Source organism: Cotesia typhae, unplaced genomic scaffold (genome assembly GCF_013202065.1).
Source record: "Cotesia typhae breed Kobodo isofemale line unplaced genomic scaffold, CoteBio_Ctyphae contig_11, whole genome shotgun sequence".
Classification (NCBI taxonomy): Eukaryota; Metazoa; Arthropoda; class Insecta; order Hymenoptera; family Braconidae; genus Cotesia; species Cotesia typhae.
This window is the reverse complement of record NW_027423711.1, coordinates 4,062,069-4,082,868: the sequence shown is the minus strand read 5'-3', so window position 1 is coordinate 4,082,868 and position 20,800 is coordinate 4,062,069. Positions and strand designations below refer to the sequence as shown.

Sequence of the window (20,800 nt, the reverse complement as noted above, 5' to 3'; positions counted from 1 at the left end):
TATTATTATTATTATTATTATTATTATTATTATTATTACTTATAATTATAATAATAATGACGATTTTATTACAGGGTGATGATCAGAAATTCAATCTAAAGTTTTGGGATTTTCCTTATTTTTTTTTTTTGGACACATTTTTATGATAATGTTTTAAAAATCATCATCCTGTAAAAAATAAAAATAATAATAATGACCTTGTATCTTGTGAAATATTGACATTTTTAAAGATATAAGCTCATCTCGATGTTACACTCATTGAGACCTTTCATTTGAGTACCCACATCAATTTTTTACATATTTATATATATTAAATATATAAATATATAAATATGTAAATATATATATAAAAATGCATGTGGGTACTCTAATGAAAGGTCTTGATGAGTGTAACATCAGGATGAGCTTATATCTTAAAAAATGTCAATAATTAAAAAATAACATTGTATCTTGTAAATTATTGACATTTTTAAAGATTTAAGCTCATATTTTTATTACTCTCATCAAGAGCTTTCATTTAAGTACCCACATCAATTTTTCATATATTTTATATATTTATATATATTATATATATGTATATATGAAAAATATATAAAAATGCATGTGGGTACTCAAATGAAAGCTCTTGATGAGTGGAACATCGGGATGAGCTTATATCTTTAAAAATATCAATAGTTAAAAAAAATACAGTGCAATTTAACAAAATTTATTATTTAATAAAAAACAATTTTATTTATTATAATAAATAAATAATTATAGCATTTAATAAAAAAAACACTTATTTTTTGTTACAGTGACATTAAATACAGTAAGCAATAATTATAAGGAAAAGACTAATAAAAACCGTTTTGTATAAGACTAAAACGGAGAAATAGAGACGTTGTCCAGAATTCCAGTCACCGTAAAGTAGTACGAGTGAAGTAAAGTTCAAAGAGGATAATAAGTGGCTTCAAAGTGTTATCGCTTCAATACCAATACCAATATCAATACCACTACCACTACTAATACTAGTCTACCGTTCGAATTACAGAAGTTTACTGTCAGTAGTTGCTCGCCAATAATTGTCGCTTTGTTCATGTTATTCAGAGTATATATTAAAAATAACAATAATAATAATAATAATAATAATAATAATAATAATAATAATAATAACAATAATATTTATTATTATTGTTATAACGACACGAAATGATTTTTTAACTAGCATCACAAACGATAAATGATAACAATAATAATATTAATTAATAATTAAGGTTTGAAGTATTTTTTCATATACGCTTTGCTCGAATGGAAAATAAAATAATTGATATTAAAACTACTAATGAGCATAATGCGTGTTATCGCACATTACTAGTCGAAACAAGATGCAATATAGTTAATCGCTTATGCGAAAAGATAAGCGGATGAATAAAGTGAAAAAAAAAAAAAAAAAAATTAAAATTAAAATTAAAATAAATAAAAGGTAGTAGTTCCGTCAACATTTATGCGTGACTCAACTTACCGCAAATCGATTCTATGTCTTGATAAAAATTGTTCCGTTAAATTTAATGTATATGCAGATATATATATATATATATATATATATATATATATATATATATATATATATATATATATATATATATGGTTACGTATGCACATAAAAATATTTAATAATAATAATAATAATTATAAGTACGAATGATAATTAATGTAAAAGAATCTTCGTAAGAAATGTAACGATCTCGTCGATTTTTATCACACTTAAATATGATATTAAAATTAAAAATCTGACAATTTTACAATTTTTATCGACTAAAATTTTTTTTTTATTTTAATTTATTAAAAAAAAATTAATTTTAGTGCAAGGTAAAAACAAGACTACACTGGATATCATCTTAGATTATACTTAGTATAATTCAGATATCACACAGTATAATCTGGATTATAATGAGTATAATCTAGATATCACTCAGTATAATCTGAATTTTATTCGGTATTATCGGAAATTTTTTTTCGCCACAGATATATCACTGAGTATAATCTGGGATGATATCCAGTGTCATCTTGTTTTTTCCGTGTATTATAGAAAAAAAAAAAAAAATAGTTTGTTATTATAAAAGCTTATGCAATGTAAAACAATATAGTATTGATATAAAATATCGCGATCCATTTCGGATGCCATAAGAGAAAAAAAAAAATGTTTTTTTTTATTATACGCTAAGTCCAAAAAAATTTTTTGAAGAAAAAATTTTTTTTTGCATTTCCACACGTTTCATAAAAAAATACGTCGATTTCAAAAAAAAATTTTTTTTGAATTTAGAAAAAAAACAGAATTTTTATTGTACTCCCTTATGGCATCTGTCACGCGATATATCACCGGCATTTTACCAATGTAATGGCCAAGAGTATAAATATATATATATATAAATTTATATAGAAGAATATAAATATGTGTAACAAACTTGTACGACGGCGAAAATTTCATTCGAGTAGGATTGTTGACTTAGTTTATATACTCCAATAAACAATTACTAAATGTGTACTCAAATTAAAATTGTATAAAAATAATAATAATAATTAATAATTAATTGATAGTTTTTCTGAGATTGATAAAGCTATTGGAATCTTATCACGTAGTTAACTTTTAAATTGAATGAATATTAATTAATAATTATAAGCTGTTGAGAATGAAACTAAGTAACATAATTGTGGATACCCAACCCAAGTACCGAACTACATGCCTTAAATTTTAGTAAGAGATTAATAACACGTATTTATGTATATTGTCGAACCTGGCGCACATAACTCATGTATTAATTGTATTAACTATACATAATAATTAAATTGATATTAGACTCGAAGTTGGTACGTAAAAAAGTTATATTAAATTAATAAATAGTAAACTGTATTTATGTACTACGCTAAATTAATAATTAATGTAAAGGCAATAATGGTAAGCTAATTCTGGTATTTTACTACCGGATAAGTTTATTTAGCCTGTGATGTATATATAATAATAATATAAATGTATGTGTTTAGTATTAAAACTATTCATTTTTATTACCAGGATAATTAAAATGGATAACGTATCACTTTTTTATTTTAATCTCGCTGAGTAAAACCCGAGTTTGCCCGAGTCGCCAAAGATTAAGTACAAAATCTGTAGCTTTACGAGTTAGCGATCGGCTCGGTTTTTCTCAAGGATTTTATCGGAGAAATTAAAATAAATATTATACACGGAAAAAAGTAAATTTTAAAGTTCACTCGGACATTAGGGTCGTTAAAACATAAATATTACAGAATTTAATGTAGAAAGTGTAAAAGTTACAATTTATAATTTAATATCGAAAATAAGTGATTATTAGCTGTCACTATAAATCAATAATTATTAATTACAGTTTACTTTTTTCCGTGTATGTATTTAATAATTAAAATTTAAAATGGGTCAACTAAATTATTGATTGATAAAAATATTTAAATAAATTGTACTGCCCTCGCAATGGATTTGTAAGCCAAAGTAAAAGAGATTAATTATTGAGGGTGAATTTTTAAATATTTATGAGCTAATTTTTATTTAAAAAATTTTTTTTTCAATATTTTAGTTAAAAAAAGCGCTTGTAAAATATTTTACAATTCACCCAAAATTAAATAATGATAATTATAATAATTAAAAGTTAATATTAATATTAATCATAGAGAATAATTGTATGTTTAAATGATTGAATAATTTAAAATAATTATTTATTAACTAATGCCGTGGTATTTATAATAGATTTTCTATGTATGCAAATAATCAGACGTATAATCGTCATAATTATTATTAATTAATTAATTAGTAATAAAAAATTGCCGGCGTTGATATAATAAATCCGAGAATAACAATAACACTTTTGTACGTAGTTACTCGGTAATAACAAATTGTGTTTTATTTTTTTATTATTGTCAAAATAATTTACTTACCTTTTTAAAATTAAATAAATATTTTTAAAAAATGTAGCAGACATTAAAAAAAAATTTTTTTAATGTCTACACTGAAAGAATAAAATTACAATGCATATTCTTTCATATTATACTCATGTTATGTGTTATGTGGTAAAAAAAAAATTTTAAATAATATTAAATATAATCGAGATTATAGTAAATTATTTTTGTATTATACTCAGTGTAATCTCCGATTTGACCTAGTAGTTTTTCTGGTTATACCGCGTAAGATTATATTGGATATAATCCGAAAAAATCTCCAGTATAATTTGAATTATACTCAGTAGAATCTTGGATTATATAATTCTTTTTAAAATTGTGATATTTATATTTTTTCTTTTTTAATTTATAAATTTTTTAAAAATTGTGATAATTAATTTTTTTTTTTTAATTTAGTTGTTCATTTTTTTATGTATTTTAAAAAAATGTAATGCATGGATAAAAAATATTTAAGGAGCATTTAAGCACAATTTTTTCAAAAATTTGGGGTTGAAAAATCTTTAAGTCCTATTTTTATTTTTATTTTTTTGAACAAATTTTCTATTTAATTTTATTGATATATTTTTTTTTAATATATAAAAAAGTGAACAATTAACAAAAAAAAAAAAAAATTGATTCGCACAATTTTCAAAAATTTTCAAAAAAATTTCTAAATTCATAAATTAAGAAAAAAAAAAAAAATTGAATAATCCAAGATTCTACTGAGTATAATCCAAATTATACTGGATATTTTTTCAGATTATATCCAGTGTATGAATAGAAAAATACTTGGTCAAATCGGAGATTATACTGAGTATAATCTAAAAATAATTTAATATGATCGAAATTAAATTTTATATCATGTGAAATTTTTTTTCACCACAAATATCACTGAGTATAATCCTGGAGTATATGCAGTGTAATTTTGTTCTTTCTGTGTACTGCTCTGTTATTTAAAAAAAAAAAAATAAAAATAAAAATAAAACAATTAATTATTAAGAATGGATAAAAATTATAATTGTAATAATAATAATAATAATAATAATAATAATAATAATAATAATAATAATAATAATATCTAAATATTAATTATTGAGGACGTATTTTAAAACGTATTTTACAAACAACAGGCATTTTTTTGTACACCACTTTATACAAATTTATTACTTTATTATTAACACAATCTTACTTTTGATGTATGCAAAAGAAAAAAAAAAAGAAACTTACGATAAAAGATCGTTTTACAAAGCTAGAGCTATAATAAAACCGGCATGTAGACTCCTTCTTCCATATTATTTAAAAACTCGACAGTTAAGTTGTCGCCTATTATTATCATAATAATTTTATTTTATTTTATTTAAACATTTAAAAACCTTTGCTTAATTAATAATTAATTAGTTGATAAATCCAAATTAAAAATCCTATAGCAAATCTCGCTTCAAGTCTCCGTAGAAGCCTCTTAATTTCCTGGTGATCAGTTAGATAGTTTGTCGTCGCAGCTCCATAAACACACACACAACATGTATGCCCATAAGAGGTAACCACCAGTACACACCTGCAGTACTCGTGCTCATAAATACACATGAACAGGAACTGCGACATCGCTGCAGACTAAAATAAAAAATTATTTAAAAAGTAATAATTTAAAAAATTTACAATTATCAATTTTTATTTAATTTTTATCAATAAAAATTATTACATAGGTATATCTGATGTCATCATCAATGGGCTGGCGCTTGGCACAATTTTTAACAATCCGCAAGCCACCAAATTTTTTTTTGACATTTAAATAGTGTGTCCACTAATTTTTATTTTTCATTTATTTATTTATTTTATTTTTTTATTTTTTAGTAAATAGTGCTAGCAGTAATAGTGTAGCGGGAATAAGTGTAGCAGAATAGTATTAGCAGCAGCAGAAAAACGGTACAGAAAAATTACAATTAAATACATTGTTATTAATTAATTAATTTTATAAATTTTATAAATTTACTCAATTTTAAATTACTACTTTTACGTACACAAACATAATAATAGTAAAATAGTTTTACCTAAAAATGGAGCGACGGGATCGACTTTTTTTTTTTTTTTCTATTTTCTTTTAACAGTTCAATGAAATCCTTAAAAAGAATCTTTGACAGCAATGATCCGGTTGACATACTTAGTAAATAATCGTAAACGCTCATTGACCGATTTATTTAAATTTATCGGTCTAAAATTACATTTATTGAGATCCCGTCATTATTATTTTTTTATTACAAAAGTGCTAACGCAAAAGTTTACATGCACGGAAAAAAGCAAGATGACACTGGATATCATCCTAGATTTTGCTGAGTGAAAAATTTTTTTTAGATAGTAACTAGTATAATCCAGATATCACTTAGCATAATCCAGATTTTTTTTAGCTACTATCTGAAATTTTTTTCACCATAGATATCACTGAGTATAATCTGGGATGATATCCAGTGTCATCTTGTTCTTTCCGTGTGGATGACATCATTTTTGTGATTATTTATATCCATTATTATTATTATTATTATTATTATAATTTTATTATAGTGTATACAAATATTAGTAGGTATCGCTGCTTGTTTTTTTTTTATTTTTAAAATTTCATTACAAATTTATCATTAAAAAAATCTCGCGCCCATATCTGTTTATCATTATTCATTAATATTAATTATTAATATTACTTATTATTTTTATTCCGTTATAATAAAAAATCTCAGCAGTATGACACATCTATCTTATACAATTAGCATGTATGACAATGAGTAGCTTGAAAAAAAAATCAAAAAAAAAAAAAATCTAATGAGTTTTGAGTTGAGGACCGCGTTGTCACAGGTAAAGGATGCAGCCGATCGATTCCCGTTCCCGGACGCCGCTTTGGTTTTCTTATCACGCTTTAGCCACACCGCGCTTTATTTATCTCTCCTCCTATTTATTCTCTTCCTTCTGCTTTCAGTATTTTTGTTCTTATCTCCAGACCTTACATGAACTTTGTGTTTGCGGTTGATTTTATTTCCACCTTTCTCTCTTTCACACATTATCATTGCACACACTATTACAATAAATGATTACACTTATTTTAAAAACGCACACATCAACCATTTAATTATTTACTTATTTTTTTATTATTTTCTTTTTTTTAATTAAAAAATTCAATATAACAAAGAAGGCCGTAACTTCGATAAGTTATCATCGTAATATTAATTATTGTTTTTTTTTTATCACCTCAGAACTCTATTTATGTTTATTATTACTTTATTTATTTAGAAAATACAAAACATTCAATTATTATCACTGCAGTGGTATTACAAACTTTTATTTTTTTTAAAAAAAAAATTCCATTTAAATCCCGGTGCTTTATTACAAATATCAATTCTTTTTGCTGTCAGTTTTTTTTTTTTTTTTTTCCCCCTATTTTTATATCTCGCACAAAAATTGCGAAGCAGCGGCGGGCTTGCGGCTTCCGGCGCTTCTTTAATCGTGCATTCGCTGTTAATTTTACTTCATCTTAATAATGTTATCGGCTGTACTGTATCATATTATCATTATTATTAATATTATTATTATAATTAATAATTAATTAATTAATTAAAAATTAGATAGTTCTGTATTGGTTCCCAGAGGTTACTGCAACAGAAAAAGAGGAATCGGCCGTGAGCTTAATTGTTAGTTTGGTAAAAAAAAAAAAAAAAAAAAAAAAAAAAATGTAAGATGAATTTAGAAGAAGTAATGAGTGTTAATGTTAAAAAAAATTTTTTAATTACTTTTTTGTAATACATTTACACTCATTTATTTTTATGATACTGAAGTTTAAAAATTTTTAATTTTTTTAATAACTTCAGGATCATTTTTTTTTTATAAATGTAAATCAATCAGACTTTTTTTAATTTTAAAAATTTTTTTTAAAATTAATTTTAAAAATTGGAAAAAAAGAAAAAAAAATTTTTTTTTTAAATCAATTAATTAAATTTAAAAAAAAATATTAATCTAAAAGATTTAAAATTTAATAAAGACTTGTCTGTTAGATTTACACTTAAAAAAAATAATTTATTGTTTAATACTATCAATAGATCAATTAAATTTATATCTTTACAATATTGAACTAAAAAATAATAAACGTAATATTAAAAAAAAATAAAAAAAATAAAATAAGCTCCAAGGTAATCGATAAGAGAAAATGCGTGGGTGAATTGTAGAGTACGAGATAGAGCGGAGGACGTCCTTACGGATGTTAAATATGTATTAAAAATAAAGTTTTATGTAGCTGGTGAATAAAATAAGAAGAAAAAGAAGAAGAAGAAGATGAAGAAGATGAAGAATAAGTAGCATGCGTGCATTTTGGGCGTTAACGAAAAAGCATCAGCTCTATATACTACTCTTTACTCACAAGCTAAATGGTGACGAGATTAAAATAGACTTTTGGTACGAGGCCCAACAGTAATTTTAAGTGAGACCGGTGAGATTTAGGTCTCATGTTTCTCGGTTTTAATTTTTAAAACGGTTAAAACTAAAAATACACCGGTTTTAAATAAATAAATAAATGAATGAATGAATTGATAAATATATTATGTGATTTATAATTGTAAATTTAAATAGGAATAAGTATTTATAGAAATGGATGTGTATTTACAAACCTAATAGCCACAAGTAATGAGGTAGTCTCCCAACTTTTCGACTACCGAAGCAGCTTGCTGTGGTTGAATAGGATCCTCGTATAGGGAAACTACCACAGCTTGTGATGTCTTCATGCAGTGGACACCAACTTTTCCAAGTTTTGCCCTTATCACGCGGTCTGTACCAGACAAATAGATATACCTATTGCCGGCCAAAGTTACGCCTGATGACGTAAGAATTTCCTGGGTATCAAAACCCTGGACCAGTTTTGCCAACTCTTCTTTGCTTACCTAAAAAAAAAAAAAAAAAATAAAATAAATATCATTATTAATTTTTTTTTTTCTATAAATAAAAATTATATTAATTATTTTATTAATAAAAATTATTTCAGCTATTTTATTAACAAAAATTATTTTAACTATTTTATTAATAAAAATTCTTAAAATTATTTTTAATGTTAAGTACAAATAAATTCTATATTAACTCGATGTATACATCGGGAATAACGTTAAGAAAAATAAATCTAATAATAATATTTCTATTATTAAAATCTACTGAAATTAATACAAAAAAAAAAAAAAAAAAAAAATAATTTTTCTCAGCGTGTGACATATTTTTAAATCCTCAAAACTTATGAAACTAAAATTAACATTTAAATAACTTTTAAAACTAAAAATATAAATTTTAAATTAATTTCGCTTTAAACTTATTGAGTAAAAAAAAAAAAAAAAAAAAATATTAAATATAATATCGCAACTTTCAGTATCAATACCCAGAACTCTCAGCACCATAATTAAAACCCAGCAATTAATAATTAAATAAAATAAAATAAATAGAGTATAGATGCTTGTACAACTGGTAATCGATCGGTACTGGGTAGTTCCCCTTTTCTCCCTCCCCGTAGTAAAGGCCGACGAACTGATGTCTAAATGACATTCCGACTATCGATTATTTTGTCCAGTTTGTTAACATAAACCCGAGAGCCGAGTGCCTTCCATTCTCCATTATTCTTTATCCTCCTACCAGTCATACACTTATCATAAATTTACATTGCATACAATAAATATATTTTGCTTTAAATATATTTATGAGTTAATGACTGACAATACATCCACAGTACTCAATACACGAGTAAAATAGCAAACATCAGCATACAACATACAGAAGACTAAGTATTAGTATGTATTAAAATCACGAGGTCTTTGCTACTCTACAACCTCTCCATGGTCAATGACGAATGAAAGTGAAAGACGATCGATAAGAGTATCACGCTCTACTTGACATTTCGTTTTCCAAATCCTTTCTGTTTCGCTGTTCGTCCAACGACCTGATACCACTGTAAATTACATTTTCATCAATTATTCTTATCCTTATCCTTATCATTAATGCTCATGCCACTAGCAGTACCAATCATACCAATAATTAATAATTAATTATTAAAAAAAAAAAAATTATCCTCTATTGTCAAAATTCTTAAAATTTTTATAACAAATTAATTACACTAAATAAAAAAATTAACTTGAATCAAGAGCAAAATTTTTTAACCAAAAAAATTATTTTGAAGAGTTTCATTGTCTTGAATTAAGTAAAATTTATTTTAAATCAAGAAAATTTTTTTAGTTTAAAAAATTTTATACTCAAATCAATAAGATGAAATTTTTAAAAATTGTTTACTTGATTCAAGAACAATTTTTTTTTTGTCCTTTTATATATTTAATATTTATTTGTAATATAATAACTCAACATGTCTTAAGAATATAAATTTTTTCTTCAATTAAATTATCCAATTATAGCAATAATTAATTATTAAAAAAAAAAAATTAACTTGAATCAAGAGCAACATTTTTGAACCAAGAAAATAATTTTGAAGAGTTTTACTGTCTCAAATCAAGACAAAAAATTCTTGAATTAAGTAAAATTTATTTAAACCAAAAAAAAAATTTTATTTCAAGAATTTTTCTACTCAAATCAAGAAGATTAAATTCTTTAAAATTATTTACTTGATTCAAGTAAATTTTTTTGTGTATAAAAAAATTCCCACTCAAAATTTTTAAAAGCTTCTACAAGTGGAATTTTTAAAAAATATTTTTCATCATAATTAAATTGTTATAAAAATAGAAAAAAAAAAAAAAAAAATTATTAGACGTCTATTTAATTGAGTATCATTCCGCTATTAGGTTTTACTCCAAATATAAAACAAGAGAAATTATATTTAAAAACCATATCAGTGAAAACCCAGCAATCAAGGTCGTCATGGACATTAGATTGATCATAATCATGATCATGACGAGCGAGAGTACAAGCTGGAATAATTGATTACCAGATTATCAGTTAAACGAATAAAATACTCACGCATCTGTGTAAATGTTTCATTTTTTTCTTTCACTAGAATTTGAATTTGCGCGCGCATGAATTTAAAATTTGCATATATTTTTATGCTTTGATATATTTGACCAATCACGTTACGAATAGTTTGCTTACATGATATATTTTTATATTTTTCATCTAAATTATAAAAGTGGATTCGTTTCTATACATCCATTCTCCATTAAATGGATAATGTAATACATGGTGAATCGTCTTACGAGCTGGTATTATATTAATATAAACCATATACTATTCTCCATAGCATACTCTTCTTCTATAGTACTCCGGTATACTCGGCATGACATAGACGAGCAGGTTTCAGAATAAACGAATGTTCGAGAAAGCTCACAGGGGACGAGGACGAGTGAGAAATATCGCTGGAAAGTGAGACGCGATATTGAAGGAGAGAAAATATATATATATATATGGACGTATGAATAAGCTGTCGTGAGTCACAAGGAACTCTCAGCGATTGGCACGTCACTGGGCTTCATGATGAATCATTCAGAGACAGTTGTTTCAACAAACCACGCAAATATTTTATTTTTTATTAAAATATTCTCCCAGCTAGTCTTCTTTTTAGATTCAGAGAAAATATTCTTCATTAATGTCTATAATTATCATCTTCATCTTGATTGCTTTTAATTATTTATCGTGGTTAATGTTACGGAGCGAGTAATTATTACTCTATATGTTAATTTGTAATTTTAATTACAGCAATTGAAAATAAATAGTAGATATTTATCCAGCAAACTGTAACAAAGTAAAATTAGTAAATATTTTTATTTTTTTAGGATCTTTGATACGCTCCTGAAGCAAGGATGCCGTCCGTTTCAGCCGGCTGTCGCCATTTTGGCGTCCGTAACCGGAAAGTGTGCACGCAAACTCTCCAACGCGCGTGGCAGCTGCCGACTTTTATCTTCTCGCACAAATGCACAGGGAGAAAGAAAGAAAATGCATATATAGACAACAGATCTATGAAAAAAAAAAAGTAGAAAATAAATATTAAATGTTACAAAAATAAAATTATATATCTCTCTGAAGAAGCAATGAAAAAATCCAAGGCGTTTTCACTCTTTCAGACAGAAATCAGCTCTCTGGTAACTTTTTAAATTAAAAATAAATTGTTCAGTATACCCAATGGCTATTTATACAATTATAATTAATCTACTCTATTTACTTTTAACAGCAATTAAAAATCTTTCTTCTATCAGCCAATTAACGTCAGCCAGATTTATTTGACGTTTGTCTTTGTTGGACTCTGACGTTTATCGTATTTTTTTCCTACGAATTTTTGTTTCATTATCGTACAATTTTTATACAGCTGATTTTGTTTTTTAGTATAACAATAATAAAAAAAAAAAAAAAAAAGGAAATGAGATAACGGAATTATCAAAAAAAACTACCGCTATGTTGAGTTAGAAAATAAAATAAAATAACATTTTAAGTTGTAAGTTGTAAGATCGATCAACGCGAGACGCCGGTTTTGGCGAAATTCGAATACCACTGCCACACCCTCTTGGTAGTGCGAACATATCAGCCCTTTAGCTTTAGCTTCATCTGTTGTCCTCGGAGTAACAATGCCAGTTGATAATACTGTCAAACCAGACAGAATAATACCTCTGGCATAATAATAAATACATACATCTACATCCATCCATCCGTCATTAGTTTATATATATATATATATATATATATATATATATATATATATATATATATATATATATATATATATATATATATATATATATTTTCACATTTATCCATATAAATATATTTATTTATATATGTTATACATTATAGCATGTACTATACAGTTTGACAATAAAGTTAGCCGACGTTTTCAATTTTTTAATAATTAAATTAAAACAAAAAAATTTTTTTAAATATTGCACGCATAGTTTTTTAAATTTTCTACAAGTGAATTTTTTTTAAGTAATTTTTCAATACAAAAAATTCTAAAAGTTTTTAAATGTCGGCTAACTTAATTTTCATAAAATTAGCAATCTAAAAATTTTTAGAATTTTTTTTAATAATTAAATTAAAACAAAAAAATATTTTTAAAAAATTGCACTCATAGTTTTTTAAATTTTCTACATGTGAAATTTTTTCTTTTGATTTTTTTTAAGTAATTTTTCAATATAAAAAATTAATTAAAAAAATTTCACATTTTTTTGTTCAAATTTAATTGATAAAAAAAATTTTAAATTGTTAAACATCGGTTAATATTAATATCATCTGTGCTGTGTGTAAATAATAACAATAATCAATTGCAAAGCAGCGTGACTTTGGTCATTATCCGCTTCTTGACATCTCATCAAGCAAATGATTATTTCAAAAAGATATAACACCAAAAAACATTATTCTGGATCGATGCGCGCACGCCCTGACGTCTATACTCTGATATCACCCAGCTTCGAATGTATTCAAAGGCTAATCGATTTTTCAGGATATTATTTAAAGGTCCATTTCTTCTTATTTTAAAAATAAAAAAATTTTTTTTTATTTTGAAGAAGAAATATCGATTATAAGCGATTGACAAAAGGTCACCAAAAGCCGGGCACATCTACGTGGCAGAGGCGAGCGTTAATCACTTGATATTTGTTATATTAACGGAATAACGTTTCGGGGTTAGAAAATGCCGTGTAGCCGGCACGGAGACCTTGACTACCCGCGTCGAGAGTAATCGTGAGGGCCAAGCGCCCGGTATGGCATTATGGCGTACAGATGTCGGTTTTTCTCTCGTAATATCCTCTTCTGATCATCATATTAAATCTTCCTCTCACCATACAATTAATTTCATAGAATATATAATAATATTTAATAATTATGAGGCAATTCGGTGGCTTTTAAACAAAGCATTCATTCATCGGACATTTTATTAAGCCTCATAAGATGGGTGTGCACTTAAATAAATTTTAATAATAGATTATTAAATTTAATTAAATAAAAATATAGTAATAAATTTATGAAGTAATAAAAACATTTTTAAAAAAGTCATGCTTAAATTCTAATGGCCGGTATTTTGTTAGGTAGCATACAACAATGTACTCACTTCAAAGCCGTCCGATTTCGCCCACAGGTTTCCATCGTGGCCGGCGATTGCTGCTTTCGTCACGCACCTCGACGCGAGCAGCTGCTTGTCAATGTAATCCTGCCAGCTCATGATTAACCGGTGCGATTTCTTCTTCAAATCAACGTCTTCACCACAACAGAAAAATAAATTCTTATTTTATTACTCAAACTCCAACTCCAATAATTAATTATCTCTATCTCTAAATATATATATCTATATATATATATATATATATATATATATATATATATATATATATATATATATATATATATATATATATATATATATATATATACTACGTACATATATAGATATATATTTATTATAATCTAATAAAAAAATATATATATAATTTTTTGGTTAAAAATACTTAATAAAAATAATAAATTACCACCTCTACTTCTATATTAACAAACTACTCGGGGTTTGTCCACCACTAGGAGACTAAAACCGTGGATAAATGTTCTTTGTATAATATTTAACGACACTGGACACTCAGAAGATACCAGAGCAGTCACCGTTGACTCTCGTCTTTGGATAAGAGACTTGAGACTACCACGACACGATTCGTTCGACTAGTCGTCTCTCCAACTCGCACGTCGCGCCACCCTCTTTTCAACTCGCTCTCTCTCTCTCTCTCTCTCTCTCTCTCTCTTGCCTCCACCAAAGCAACATCCAACCTCCACCATCCAACCCGTTGCTGCTGAGAATCTCCTGCTCTATCCTGTATGTGCTGCTCTGCCCTCGATATCTTCTCCGTGAGCATAGACGGTATAGACTGTCAGCCAGCGGTGCCAACCAAATTTCCGGAATTTTTTTACTAAAAAATTAATTATTATTTATCATGCTGTTTATTTTTATCATGTAGAATTTATTCTTACTTTTTTTAATAATAATTGCAGGTTGATGTGATAATTATCTTCATTTCTTCATCGATGAGTTTAATGACATCTACGGAATTATTTTTCTTTTGTAAATGACTCATTAACTGGAGACTCAGGGTCGTATTCAGTTGGACTCTTTTATGGTATTGAATGTTTTTTCAGTAAACCCAGGGCTGAATTGGTAATCGGCTTCACGGATAAACCAAACAGGAAGCTGGAAGTGATCAGGATGATATTGATTACATTGATGATAAATTTATTTTTTTATTCATACTGAGAGTGAGTCACCAGAATTTAAATAACCATGATGATTATTATGAGAGTTGCTCCAGGCCCCGGCTGTATGACGCCGATGATGACGTCGCATTACTCGGTTGATAATCACTAACGACTGTTGATATGAAAAATTTGGATGAGAATTAATTTGCGGCAGATATTTAATAATTTTTAAGAATTTTTTTAACGGATAAATTAATAACACTGAAGTTAGCCGTCAGCTGTTAATTTAAAAAATTTTTTTGACAAATCAATTACAATGAAAAAATGCTTCCAAAAATATTCACTTGTAATTTTTATTAATTTTCACATGTAAAAAACTTGAAAAACTATAAGTGCAATTTTTTAGAAACATCTCTTTAATTATGACATTAAAGTTAGCTATCACTTGACCATTTTTTAATTTTATTTAACCTCAAAATTTGATCCGAAAAATTATTTTTAAATAATTGCATTTTCAATGTATTAAATTCTAAATAGCATTTTTTTAATGCAGTAATTTATTTTCTTGAAAAATTATTAAATATCTGCTAAATTAATTTTCATTTTTAATTGTAATTTAATTAAAAAATTTTAAAGCATTTCTTTTATTGTAATTGATTTGTTATAAAAATTTGAAAAATTGACAGCTCTCAGCTAACTTCAGTATCATAACGAAATTAAAAATGGCGGCCGGCAAGAAAATTTTAAAAGTTTTCAATTATTATTATTGTCATTATTATTAAACTAAATTAATTTATGATACTAAAATCAGCTGACATATAAAAATTTTATAGATTTCAATAAAAGTTAATTTAAAGAAAAAAAATTTGTACTTAATATGCAGACGCGCGCTGCGCGCGCACGTCTTAAGTCGAGTTTTATATATAATTTTTACATGTAGATGTATAAATACACACCACAAGAATAGCGGTAGTTCACGTGTTTATTGAAAAGCTCCATGTTTTATTTTGAGCGTGTATTATTGGCTAAAATAATTTTATTTAATTAATAAATCAAGATGATACCTGTCGCGAGTCCCAATGATGTAAAAATTTATAATCTCAGCGCCGGAGTTTCTATTCCTGAGGTAATTTATCTTGTCATTTATTTATTAACCTAAAAATAATTTATTAACTAATTGGTTTATTAATTTATTTTTTTTTTTTTTTTTTTTTTTTTTAGTGGATACCTGCTGAAAAAGGAGAAGATTAATAAAAAACATGCGCGTAAGTTTTTTTTAAATTAAGTGAACAATTGCTAATTATTGTTGACTTTTTTTATTGCTAAAACGGCTGATTGTTTTTTAGCAATTGAATTATAAAATTAAAAACTACTTTTAGGTCTTCGGAAAAATATCCAACTTATCCAGGACTTTGACATGCCTCAAATCAGTTCGTGTATTAAAATTTCCAGAGATAGCGAGAGTATTTTCGCGACCGGAGTTTATAAACCGAGGGTCAGATGCTTTGACACCAAGGAACTGTCGATGAAATTTGAACGTTGTTTTGATTCAGAAGTTATTAATTTTCAAATTTTATCTGATGATTACAGTAAAGTAAATTTGATTTTTTATTTATATTTATAATCGATAAATTAAATAGATTTTAGTTTTAATTTTAATTATTAACCTTCAGCTGGTGTTTTTGCAAAATGATAGACATGTAGAAATCCATACAGCGCATGGAAGACATCACAGACTGAGGATACCCAGATTTGGTAGGGATTTGGAGTACCATCATCCTTCTTGTGATTTATTTATTGTAGGAGTCAGGTAATTTTTTAAAATATTATTTTTATTATTAATATTATTACAACTGATAAATATTGAGTGCGATATTAATTTTTATTATTTACAGCAATGAAATCTACAGATTAAATTTAGAGCGAGGGCAATTTTTGAAATCATTCGAATCGGATTCCTCTGCTATAAACAAATGCGCTATTAACCCAGAGCATCATCTTCTGGTTGTTGGTAACCAGGAAGGAAAAGTTGAAGCCTGGGATCCAAGGATTAAAGATAAAGTCGGTAGTTTAGATTGCGCTTTTTATCTTGCGACACAAAATCAAAGGTAATTATTTTTAATTCATTTGGATAATTATTTTTAAAAAATTTATTAAACTAGCAACCTTGCAGTCTCTATGTGACACATGGTAGTTCCTTAATTATGTTATCTCTTAATAATATTGATTATTGCTCTAGTATGGATGAAGTACCGTCAGTAACATCTCTAAAATTCCAAGATGGGTTAACAATGGGTGTAGGAACAGCGACAGGTCAAATATTACTCTACGACATCAGATCTAACAAACCTTTCTTGGTAAAAGATCAGATGAACGATTTGCCAATCAGAGGACTTGAATTTCATAATCAAATGGATTTAGTTTATTCAATGGATAGTTCTATAGTTAAAATATGGGAAAAGAACACGGTATTATTAATTAATTATTTAATTAAAGTTGTATTTAATTAACATACAAGATAAATTTAATTTAATTTAATTAAACAGGGAAAATTGTACACATCAATACAATCAACGGCAGAATTCAATGACTTGTGTGTGGTACCAGATTCAGGTTTACTGTTTATCGCTAATGAAGATCCAAAAATCCAATCGTATTACATACCCAACCTTGGGCCTGCACCTTCCTGGTGCCATTGGTTGGACAGTATGATTGAAGATATGGAAGAAACTAACTTTGAAACTGTATACGATAATTACAAGTTTGTTACTGAAAAAGAGTTGGAAGAACTAGGATTCTCGGATCTTAAAGGCACAAATATGTTACGAGCTTACATGCATGGTTACTTCATGGACATTAGATTGTGGCGTAAAGCTATCGACGCCATAAAACCATTCTCTTACGAGGAGTTCAAGAATAAAAAAATCCGCGAGAAGGTGAATGAAGAACGTGCTAGTAAAATCCATATTGATAAGCTTCCTGAGATTAATAAGGAACTTGCTTTCAAATTGAGCGAAAACAAAAAGAAAGGATCTATTGGTCTGCTCAAGGACGATCGTTTCAAGGGACTTTTCAGCAATCCAGATTTTCAAGTCGACAAAAACTCAGAAGAATATGTTCGACACTTCCCTGTTGTTGCACAGCTGGATAAAAGTAAACAGAAGCAATTACGCGCTCTTGAAGCTAAAGAATCTAAAGAAAAAATACTTACTGCTTTTGATGAAAATGAGCGTAAGTATTTATTTATTTATTTATTTATTTATTATTATTGATAATTTATTTTTTTTTAACAAATATTTTTTCATCATAATGATTATAATTTTATTAACAATAGTAATATTTTTATTTTTATTATTATTTATTATTTATTGATTATATAAGTGTAAATGGAAAATAATTTACAAAATTGATAATTTTATTTTGTTTTTTATCTATAAAGAACGCGAAGACTCTGATGAAGAATTACTGCGCCATGACTCGAGTTCCGACGACGAAAAACCCTGGACTGAGGAATTTAAAAAGAAGTATCGGCAGTTAAAGCGTGTAACAGTTTTACCTGCTCAGGTTACCTCCTAATAAATTTTATAAATAAACTAACTGAATTAACAAATAACAATAATTATCAGGGCGCCACCAGGATTTTTTATCACGGTTCCTAGAACCGATCTATAGCTGAGAATTCCTTATTTTGGGGTAGAGAGAGTGGAGGAAGGTGCTGTTAAATAATAAAGATTTAATTAACAATATATCGATATTTATTAACAACCAAAATTAACAAATTTAACAATTTAAGCGCTCACTCACACACACTGTAATTAACTTATTATCTAACGAAGCGGAGTATAACTGCGAGATAAACGATATTTATAAACAAACCTTCCCAAACAACGATACGATGACTAGACGGGCTTTTTCTAACAAACGGTCTCCCACACCTGTCTTTAAACTATGCTTAAAATTATAAGTCTACCGGACTGCCAAAACGAACTAAACTTTCCACACTTTCATAACTTCAAATTAAGTCCACCGAACCACCAAACTTAACACTATTAACACTCTCTATCACACATTACCCGTACAATTCTTCACACACATGACCCACACTTATAATGATTTTATTTTATAAATTTTGTTTTGACAAAATTGATTGTAATTAAATTTAATTAAAAATTTTAAATTAACTATTCAATCATTAGTATTTAGTGAAACGATAATTTCAAATTAACAATCAGATTCCAAATGACTTAACGAACATTAAATTTCAAATTCCGATTGCAAATTTTGATTCTGTATTAAAATATTAAATAGATTAAAATTCCTAATTAATTTATTGTCATGGTCTTAATAATATAACAATAATTATTTAATTCGAGAGATCCTAATACCTTGAATTAACTATTGCTTATTAAATCAATCACGATATAAATTTTACAATCAAGTTCAAAATTTACTAAGATAAAACTGACGACGAGAATTAATTAGTTATAAACAGATTTCTCAGTGAAAATTTCCAATAAGAAATAATTAAATCCTTAGACTTAATATCCATGCTGTTAATTCTTAATTTTCGGCAAACTTTAATTTATATAATCCATGAACTTAATCCCAAAATAATTAATCTTCACGTAAAAATAATTTCAATAATTAATTCCTAATATAATTTTCTGGAATGCTCTGGCGGTCACACTACTCCTCCCTTACAGTGTGACCAGAACGTGCTCTTTTCTTACCCCCACTTTGTAGGACACTCTCATCTGACTACATTGAAAGCGGTACAAAGTGGGGGTAAAAAAATCGCACGATCTGGCCACACTGCTCCCTTTTCCACTCCACGGCTCACCTATTTTGACCCAAAACTACCCCCTCCTATTCTCCCTTTAGGGCCCGAAGATCGAGACGTGCCAGTGCTATGTCGAATAGTTATCGATATCCAGTGGCTTATCGATTTAGCGTATTAATTTTAACCTATTACAAGTGAACCAGAAGAGAAGTTGAAGAGGATGAAGAATCGTGAATGAATGCCCCTAACTAGAAGTTACCGATAATTACGTGAAGCGTTCCAACATTATTTGTTACAGAATAAATTTGGAAAAGGCAGAGGTGCCGGTAGAGAGAACAATAGGTCTCATTTGAAAGGCCTTTTACGACTTGCTGGTAACAATGGAAAGAAAAAATATTAATAAATAATATATTTTATTTAAATATGATTTTTATTCATTTTTAATCCTCTGTACATATTAATGAAAGATTAATTTTAAACTAGCAGTATGTATTTTTATCGATGCAAACAGGTATCAATTTATTGCAAGATACTTGTAGAGTTAAAAATATAATCACTTATTGTTAATAAAAATTAGTATCGGTTGTAAACGAAAAAGATAAATATTCCACACTCAGTGTAAGATAATATCGCCTGAAAAGTGAAAAGTCATCTCAAGGGTGATAAAAATTCAGCAATGTATTGAAGGGGAAAGAATTAACGGTAATGAAAGTGATGATACTTTATATAAAAATAGTCAAAAGCGAGATGAAATAGAAAACAATGAAGAAATGGATGAAAATATAAACGAAGAGTTTAAAAACTCTGACAGTGGTGAAAAAATAAATGAAGCGTATGAAAACCCTCTCAGTAGTGAGGAAATAGATAAAAATAATTTAGAAGATTTTCAATATGATCAAGACTATC

At 26.9% G+C, this 20,800-nt stretch overlaps 3 protein-coding genes across 9 annotated transcripts in view; 2 read left to right on the top strand and 1 right to left on the bottom strand.

Annotated features, from left to right (window-relative positions):
- The window catches only part of LOC141524952 (uncharacterized), a 61,893-nt gene extending 56,874 nt beyond the window's left edge, over positions 1-5,019 (top strand). For all 4 annotated transcript variants that reach the window (XM_074239165.1, XM_074239176.1, XM_074239156.1 and 1 more), the window contains one exon: positions 795-5,019. The gene's annotated coding sequence lies outside the window, so the exon portion shown is untranslated. The remainder of the gene's footprint in view (positions 1-794) is intronic.
- Positions 5,020-5,075: 56 nt separating this feature from the next.
- On the bottom strand, positions 5,076-14,734 carry Chic (profilin chickadee). Of its 3 annotated transcripts, none has more exons than XM_074240090.1 (4): positions 14,406-14,699; positions 13,988-14,133; positions 8,583-8,852; positions 5,076-5,553 (listed from the first exon to the last, which is right to left on the bottom strand). In XM_074240090.1, exons 2-3 carry the CDS (start codon positions 14,096-14,098, stop codon positions 8,583-8,585), a joined length of 381 nt encoding a protein of 126 aa, XP_074096191.1. In that variant the 5' UTR covers positions 14,099-14,133; positions 14,406-14,699; the 3' UTR covers positions 5,076-5,553. The 3 variants fall into 3 exon arrangements, with proteins under 3 accessions (XP_074096191.1, XP_074096199.1, XP_074096183.1); XM_074240098.1 differs by lacking the exon at positions 5,076-5,553 and adding an exon at positions 5,877-7,575 and having other exon boundaries at positions 14,403-14,734; XM_074240082.1 differs by lacking the exon at positions 5,076-5,553 and adding an exon at positions 5,877-7,575 and having other exon boundaries at positions 14,406-14,698.
- A 1,185-nt stretch (positions 14,735-15,919) lies between these two features.
- LOC141525245 (nucleolar protein 10-like) lies at positions 15,920-18,860 on the top strand. Of its 2 annotated transcripts, XM_074239644.1 has the most exons (8): positions 15,920-16,240; positions 16,336-16,379; positions 16,494-16,708; positions 16,788-16,924; positions 17,010-17,222; positions 17,354-17,582; positions 17,661-18,345; positions 18,554-18,860. In XM_074239644.1, the coding sequence occupies exons 3-8, from the start codon at positions 16,532-16,534 to the stop codon at positions 18,688-18,690; spliced, it is 1,578 nt and encodes a 525-aa protein (XP_074095745.1). In that variant the 5' UTR covers positions 15,920-16,240; positions 16,336-16,379; positions 16,494-16,531; the 3' UTR covers positions 18,691-18,860. The 2 variants fall into 2 exon arrangements, with proteins under 2 accessions (XP_074095745.1, XP_074095753.1); XM_074239652.1 differs by lacking the exons at positions 15,920-16,240; positions 16,336-16,379 and having other exon boundaries at positions 16,479-16,708.
- Positions 18,861-20,800: the final 1,940 nt, after the last annotated feature.

What these genes read in the sequence shown, in the direction of transcription:
- Chic (XM_074240098.1), bottom strand. Translation starts at nt 14,098, where the DNA reads ATGAGCTGGCAGGATTACATTGACAAGCAGCTGCTCGCGTCGAGGTGC. An exon ending in CGAAATCGGACGGCTTTGAA is followed by an intron (nt 8,853 to 13,987) that starts GTGAGTACATTG and finishes TTTTTTTTTTAG; the next exon opens with GTAAGCAAAGAAGAGTTGGC.
- LOC141525245 (XM_074239644.1), top strand. Translation starts at nt 16,532, where the DNA reads ATGCCTCAAATCAGTTCGTGTATTAAAATTTCCAGAGATAGCGAGAGT. An exon ending in TATCTGATGATTACAGTAAA is followed by an intron (nt 16,709 to 16,787) that starts GTAAATTTGATT and finishes ATTAACCTTCAG; the next exon opens with CTGGTGTTTTTGCAAAATGA. An exon ending in AAATATGGGAAAAGAACACG is followed by an intron (nt 17,583 to 17,660) that starts GTATTATTAATT and finishes TTAATTAAACAG; the next exon opens with GGAAAATTGTACACATCAAT.